This window comes from Drosophila rhopaloa, unplaced genomic scaffold (assembly GCF_018152115.1).
Source record: "Drosophila rhopaloa isolate 14029-0021.01 unplaced genomic scaffold, ASM1815211v1 contig_3, whole genome shotgun sequence".
In the NCBI taxonomy this organism is placed as follows: domain Eukaryota; kingdom Metazoa; phylum Arthropoda; class Insecta; order Diptera; family Drosophilidae; genus Drosophila; species Drosophila rhopaloa.
Genome location: NW_025335123.1, coordinates 14,550,552 through 14,558,522, shown reverse-complemented (window position 1 = coordinate 14,558,522; position 7,971 = coordinate 14,550,552). Strand labels below are relative to the sequence as shown.

The following is a 7,971-nucleotide window of genomic DNA, read 5'->3' as shown; positions in this document are numbered from 1 at the left end:
ACAAAAACCAATATAAAATACAATCGGTATAAAAAATTATAATCAATAATAATTGCGTTTTAATCTTGATTTGAAATTTAAGTAATTTTATTTTCTATTTTTCCAAATTTTTTGAAAAATGGCCTTGCAGAAAAGTTACCTAAGATCTTCACTTCTAAGCTTATAACTTTTTTTACAGACATCCGATTTGGAAATGGCATACTTCAAAATGATTGTGATTTGATTCCCTAAAAATCTGTGTTTTTAGTTTTTTTTTTTTTTTTGTCGATTTTTCGTCATTTTGAATTTTCAAAAAATGGGTTTGCAGAAAAGGTCCAAAAACTGCACTTCTACGCCTATAATTTTTCTTACAGACATCCGATTTCAAAGTGGCATACCTCTAAATGATCGTAGTTTGATTCCCAAAAAATCTGTGTTCTCACTTAAATTTTTTTTTTTTCCGACGATTTTTTGTCAGTTTAATGATGTTACCCCTCACCAAATTTTCCAAAAAAGGGCTTTGCAGAAAAGTGACCTGAAACCTGAACTTCTAAGTTCATAACTTTTTTTACAGACATCCGATTTCAAAGTTTAACACTTCTAAATGATTGTGGCTTACTTCTGTAATAATTTGTGTTCAAATAATGGTTAAGAATATGCGTTTCAGGAAAAAATCACTCATATAATCAAAAACTTAATTTTTCTACGATTTGTTTCTAAAATTCGCAAAATTGATTGTACTATAGAAAGTTACTTCGCTCTAAAATTGAGAAAACATGTTTAATGTTTAAGTAAAAATATATATATTTCAGAGATTATTATATAATTATATTTAAATTTATGTCCAAGTGATGTTCAACTCTTTTATCACATTATTTTTAAGCATTTATAAAATCTACACAAATTTAATACAATACACATAGTTAAATCGAATTTAAAATCAAATTGGTAAATCATGATACTTTTTTCTGCATTCTCTTGGTCCTAGAATCGCCCCCGCAAGTGTGTAACGCTGCTCTGGGCGCTGATTTGGTTTATGAGTTCTCTTCGGTTATCTCGCGATAACACAATCAAAACAATAAACACAACAAAACGCCAAGGTCGCAGGAGGAGCGGGGTGGCAAGCAGGTGGAGTCAAACTAATCTCTGCCATTCGATATGCGATTCTCAGAGTGATTCCCCGCGGAGCTACGAGTGATAAAGTGGTGGAATTTTTTTTAGCATAATCAAATGTTTAGCCGAAAAGCGAAATTTGAGATTCACCCACTTCACTTTATCGCAGCACACTTGTTAGTGGGCCAACTTTGATAAGCGATTATAGAGAGTAAATGAAGATTTATTTTTGGCCTTTTTCTGTACATGTTATTACACTAGTTAAATTAAACTAGAGGGTCTACTTCTGGCAGTCGCTGGTGTTAAAAAAATATATCATATCATATCACATATAACATTAAATACTACGACTCCCGCAAGATGTCCAGCTCCTCGGGCAGCGCGTAGATGCGGAGCTCCTTCTCGGTCATGACGTCCTGAAGATGGGGCATGTCCTGCGGCACAAACTTGGTCCCCTCCATTAGCAGGGCTTTGTCCCAGGGGCACTCGTCCATTGCAGTCAGCAGGCACTCCTTGCTGCGCTCGAAACTGGTCCTTGTGTCCGATAGGCACTGTAGGTACATGCGCCAGTACAGGGAGTTCCTGCGCAGCAGTCGATACTGTCCCTCCTCGATCTCAGAGCGATTCTTGTTCGTTGGCAGGAATGTTTCGAACATGCTGACCAAGCGATTGCGCACCGCCAGCTGGACGTGGTCCTCCAGAGTGCCCGGCAGCGTCTCCCTGTCGCTTGCCATCGCAAAGCGGCACCGGGCGGCAATAACCAAGTGCACGAGGGAAATAATCCCGGCTTGGGCGCGGATGAAGCGTGCTCGCTGCTTGTGCCACAGCATCGTATTGAAGCCGGCCCAGCACTGCAGCATCATCAGATTGCGCGGAAACTCGTCGAGTCCACGAGATACTAGATCCACCAGTTGCGCGCTTCTGGACATCAGGGAGGTTCTCTTGCCACCAGTGTTTCCTTTCTTCGCCGTCTCTCTGAGATTTTGATCCACTTCACCGGGTGGGGAATGGGGCAATTGCAGCTGCAGGATCTGTATTTCCATGACCTGCTCCCTGAGAAAGCGTCGCCTCTCGCTGTTCTTAACTGCCTCGGGGCCAAGTTGGTGCTGCAGGAGCTCATCAAGGATTCTATCCACCACCGAGTGGTTCAGATCCAGCATAAGGAGCAGACAGCGAGCGCGCAACAGGATGAGTAATTTGTTGGGCAGGAAGTACTCCTCCAAAGGCATCTCGGCGGGCAAGGTGTCGAGGGTGGCCACTTCCTCCTGCAGCAGATGCAATCCTCTCTTCAGGCTCGTTTCAATCCCAGCGGTTGCCGCTTCAGTGGTCAGCGAATCGGCATGTTGGCACATGCACAAACAGCTGAGCAGATGGACTGCCTCGTCCCTGCGACAGCATTTTATTAACATCTCTGCACATACCAAATAGGAATGCATCAAGTCCGGACTGGTGAAGTCGCTGTCCATCTGCGAACCAGTGGTTATGATATTCTTGAATAGGTCGAAGACCCGGTTCTCATCATCGTCCTTCTCCAGACCCTCGAACTCGCACATGGCCAGCTCGGTGTAGAAACGTAAAACCCGACGATTCTCCGGCAAAGCCAGCTGTTTGCGAATGCGCAGGCGTGTCTCTTTCCGATAGGATTTAGTCAATTTGCCCGTAAGTTTATGCAGCACCACAAGAAGGCGCTGGAAACGCATCCACAAGACCAGGAACACCATTCGCTTGCTCTCCTCCGACCTGAAGGCTTCGCTGCATTTGAGTAGCAGGCTGCTTATGGTGGCCGCATACAATTCGTAGCCAATTAAGTGCGGCATGAAGCTGGGCGTCACGCAAATATCCTTGGCCAAGTCCAACATGGCTGCATTGAAGCCTGCATTTCGCGACAAGGGCACGGCATAGGAGTGTCTATCCGCCAAGCTAGCGAAGAGCATCTCAATGGCCTCGGACTCGCCGAACTCATCGATGCGAGGATTCAATTTGGCGGCCAGGCAGGCACTCCGAACGAATGGCATTTTCGTTAGTTGAACGACAAGGAGCAGCAGGTGCAACCGATTGTCCGGCGACTTAAGTGCATGTGCATAGGCCACAACGTCGTCGCTGAAGATGCAGCGCTGTGTGTCCAGTCCCCCGGCCACTGCGTCCTTCTCCGAGTGGGTCAGTTGGGGATAGGGCAGGTAACAGTGGGCCTGACGCAGTCGTTCCACTCGCGACCAGATCTCTGGCATCGGCATTCCCGAACGCAGCACCATTTCCTCGTACTCAATCAATGGTTTTTCACTTGCCGCGCACGCCTCAAAGCAATCCACCGACAATCCCGGGAAATTCAACTCCAGGGTCAAACGAAGTAGGGCAAACATCATGTTCAAACTGCCTGTTTGGCGCATGAACAGCACGCAGTTGTGGAAGAGTTTGAGCATTATGCGATCCGTGTCCACGGTGGCCAATTCCCGGCTGTGTTCATCGGTGTGTCCAACATGCATCCTGCGCATGCTAAAAGCGTAAATCCGGAGCACAGCGGGCACATTGCAGCGCGCCATGTTGCCTTGGGTAACCATGATCAGCGCAGTCCACAATGTATATTCGAAGGGATTCTTGTCCAGCATCTTTGTAAAACGTGCAGCGACCTGAAAAAGTTTTTACATTTTTTAAAATATTTTATACATTATAGTTACTAAGATAACTAGAAGAGAGATAAATCTTACGTTTAATTGAAGTTTAAAAACATTAATATATACTGAAATTTCAATGGTAATAGGGAAATCGGAAAGTTCTAGGTGTAACTATAGATTACCTCACTGGCTTGATAGGTGGCGTTGGCCACATCCGTGTAGAGCCGCAGGATCTGTTCATTGGACGGATGGTGCTCCAAAGCCGTTTCCAGGGTGTGAAGCTGGTGCTCCGCCACCGCCAACCGATTGGCCTTGTCCAGATTGAGATCGAGCAGGCGGTGCAGCTCCAGCCAGTGCTCCACCCTCTGTGGCTCCCGCTGGACGAGCACCTTGCTCTGGATGAGCTGCTCCTGGAGCCGGCGAACTTCCTCCGTTGAGGGAGTGGCCTCGCAGTCCACATAGTTCCTCCCGGTGTAGCGACTGCTCTTCGAGGACAACTTGGAGCGACCCGATTCGCGGCGGGTCTTGTCTTCCAGATCCCGGAGACGGGTCATCCGGCTCTTATAACGGGGTCGCGTGGGTTTCGTCAGGGTGGACAGGGATCTATACATCGAATTGCTATTCTTGTCCACATAGAATTCATCGTTGGCATCGAATTCCAGGAGCTTCGCCTTGACCGCATCCTTTGCTTTGATGGGGATTTCGGAGGCTTCTGCGGAGGAGTCCTCGCTGTCGGTAGAGCTGTCCGATGTCGGTGACTGCGTCGGTATATTTATATGATCTACGGCTATATGTTTCTGATTATAGCTCTCGTTATTCTTCCAATTCGCACTTTTTGTTCCCGCCTCTTTATCTTTCTCTGGATTCTTAATTTCTTTCGCCACCGAGAAAGCCGGAGATTGGCCACCGCCATAGGCGGGAAAGAGAGACATGATCAACAATTACTTAACTTACTTAACAAGGAATTTCTTCGAAATCAGTCTGGTTTACACAATTTTGTAGTTTGTTTTGGTTTGGCATTTGCTTTTTAGTGGTGGAGAAACATCAATGACATCGATGTTTGGCATGGCATCATCGATGTTATTCCATCACTGAAAATAAAATAAATGGGTGGCCGTACCTGCTAACTGTGGAGTAAATCACCACTACTTGCGGGCCGAGTCCCGACTATCTGGGGTTCTTGGTTGAGGTCTCTGGTAATTAAGATAATATTATAACTTATAATTAATGAAGTACATATTTCAAAATCTCTTTACAATATGTATTTTAATTTTTAAAAATATATTTTATGCCTATTTTTAAAAAATTGTATTGCCATAAAAAGTCTTTTACAAGTCACAAGCTTTTCAGAATAAGAATTTAAATAGATTGTGTCCGTAAATGTGGTATTGCCAAAAATATTACCAATAAAAGCATTTAATATTTATATTAATCACATTTTATATTTATAAATTAGTGAATATGGAATATGCGCCAAATTTAAAAATGTATTAAAGCTTCAGCCAAGTCTCCACTTTTGGAGACCTTTTAGTGGAGCCCCCAACCATTTTGGGAAGACAAATAGGGTTTTGAATTTTTGGGTATGATTAACACTTTAAGAATATCCCGCCCATCCGAAAACCCGAAGCCACATATATACATATATATTTATATAGATGGGTGAAAGGCATCAAAAACGAAGTTATACGAAATGCAACATATATACACACATATAATGCGTGTTGTTTACGTGTAAGATACTTGTAATTTTGGCTTGCTTTTTGGATTGACCCATTAAAATCGAAATATTTTCACTGTTTAATGAGTGGCTGAACTTTGTAATTAATATTTATTTGTATTTAAGATTATGGACAAGCTACCATCTCAATTTTAAAATTGCTTGTGCCATCGAAACCAGTCATTTGTGGGCAGCTGAATAAATAAAACTAATTGTCAAAATAATTGTATAAGATATGTTTATAAGTTAACTTAAATTTAATTAGATAAAGTGTAGAACTTTAATTTTAAGCAACATTTTTGTTTTAGTTTTTATTTTAGTGGAAAGTTTATGGTATCTTTCATCAAAGGTTCGCTTTATTTATTAAAAGAATTATTAATTAATATTTGTTTTTATCTTGAAAAAGGCTTTATTAGAAAATATAAGTTAAAATTCAAAATCGGATATTGCCGTGTTCTGAACATTCGTTTCCAAGCTAACTTTGATTGGCAAACAAATGTTTTTGATTAAATCAAAACTACATTAAGCATAAATCTAATTTAGACTACAATATTAAAATAAAAATAATTGAAAAACACATTGTGTTAAACCGACAATCAAATAGAGAAGTCTTTAAAACTCCTCCCTCAAGATTGCGAAATGAGAAATGGCATATGTTCCAAATCCCCAGAACATATTATACTTGTTAATAATTTGCTTAAAGCCCTTGTGCCACACGTGATATCAGAGAATAAAATGCTTAATGTCAGTCGATTTGCAGCTTAAGCTTTATGCATATATCGATAACGAGAATTGAGGGGGAGGGGGGCAGTGATTTCAGCTAGACTTTTTCCGCCTCTCTGCGAGAGCTTCCCATTTTTTTTCTCATATTTTTTCATTTTTATTCTTATACATCTTTACTTCGCTTTGAGCATCTGAAAGACGCTGTAAAATGCGCTCGTTTACACCTCAAGTGGCAATCATTTGCCATCGCCCCCAGTGACGTTATCGTGGGGTTTCCTTGGCCACCCCCCTTCTCCGCTCCTCTCGCTAATCACCAGCAGTGAGAAAGTGGGGAGGGGAGGTAGAGAGAGGCGGAGAGAGGCAGAGAGAAAGCGGGAGTAAGCGGGCGAGAGAAGCGTTGACTGCTGCTGTTGTTGATGATGATGAAGTGCCAGCAATGTGACAGTTACAGGATGAGACAGAGACAGACGGAGAAAGCTGAGAAAGAGACAGAAGGGTGATGTGTGTGTGTGTTAGTGTGTGTGTGTCACAACAATGGCCGCCCACACAGACACACATTTGTAATAATGGGTAAACAACAATACGAACAACATCCCATGACAATGACAAGGCAAATAGCAAGGAAAACTTCGCAAATGTCAGCTGGCGGTTGTCTCTCATAATTCTCAGCGCCACCCCCGCCCCCTCCCCAATTACTTTTCCACCCCCTTTGGAAAATTGAACAGTAATTACTTTAGGCTTTCTCCCAGCGGACGCGCGGGGGCGTAAAGAGAGGGAAAAAACGCAAGGGAAGAATATTAAAAGGCAGATATTAAAATGAAAACAAATCTGAGTCTAGCTTTAAAGTGCCAGACGGCTACAAAAGTTGCCAGCAGCAACAGAAAAACGGATGAGGGGATGAGGGGCGTGGGCAGATCCGTCTAGCATCTATACACTGAGCAAAAAATAGAGCCAACTGATAATGGTTTAATTATTGCATATAAAATTAGTATACAACTATGCCTTTTTGCAAACAAACCTTAACCAGATAATGTTAAATTTATTATAATAGATTTTTGAATACATTTGTGATGAATGTTCTCTATTTTTAATACAATTTGAATATATTTATGATAAATGTTCTCTATTTTTTAATAGATTTTTGAATACATTTGTGATGAATAATTTATTGTTCGAAGATAGTTTATTTTTTCTAGTGTAGGGGTGTGTTTGTATCGCTTTATATTTACAGCTACTAAACTGTAATCGGGCCACACACCGGAAGTCGAAATGACTTGAAAATTTATTGCATTTGGTGCACAACGTCGACAGCGACAACAGTGTTGTTGTTGCTGCTGCTGCTGCTGATGTTGCTGCTGTCGGTGTTGGTGTTGCTGTTGCTGATGCTGCTGCTGCCGTAGCTGCTGATGTTGCTGCTGTGCATTCAGCAGGCGAACGCTTGGCTGCCTTTGGTGCTCCCATCGCCATGGCCATCGCTTCGCCATCGTCAACGAAACGGAAGTGGCGCGGCAGTCAATTGGGAAGACAGGCCAGGACATGGCCATGGCCGGAGGCATCGGGATCCCGATTCCCTCCCCTTTAGGGGCGTGGCCTCAGAGCCGGCGATTGCAAAATTGAATAAGCCCACAGAACCCGATCCACGGAGTTGAAGCGAAACGGAGCGGAGCAGTCGGAACAGGAACCAACTGCATCACTGAACAAAAATTAGTCTGGCAAACAAAATTATAAATGATTTTAGTGCTAAAAAACAGTTTACAAGCTGCAAGGATAATGCCTTTAAAAATTAATTAAAACATTTCAGATCATTTTTATAAATTAAATTTATTT

General features: G+C 42.6%; 1 protein-coding gene across 1 annotated transcript; it reads right to left on the bottom strand.

Annotated features, from left to right (window-relative positions):
• Positions 1 to 1,230: 1,230 nt before the first annotated feature.
• Positions 1,231 to 4,715, bottom strand: LOC108040530 (nuclear exosome regulator NRDE2). Its single transcript, XM_017118030.1, has 2 exons — positions 3,887 to 4,715; positions 1,231 to 3,719 (listed from the first exon to the last, which is right to left on the bottom strand). Exons 1-2 carry the CDS (start codon positions 4,634 to 4,636, stop codon positions 1,437 to 1,439), a joined length of 3,033 nt encoding a protein of 1,010 aa, XP_016973519.1. The 5' UTR covers positions 4,637 to 4,715; the 3' UTR covers positions 1,231 to 1,436.
• Between the last annotated feature and the right edge of the window lie 3,256 nt (positions 4,716 to 7,971).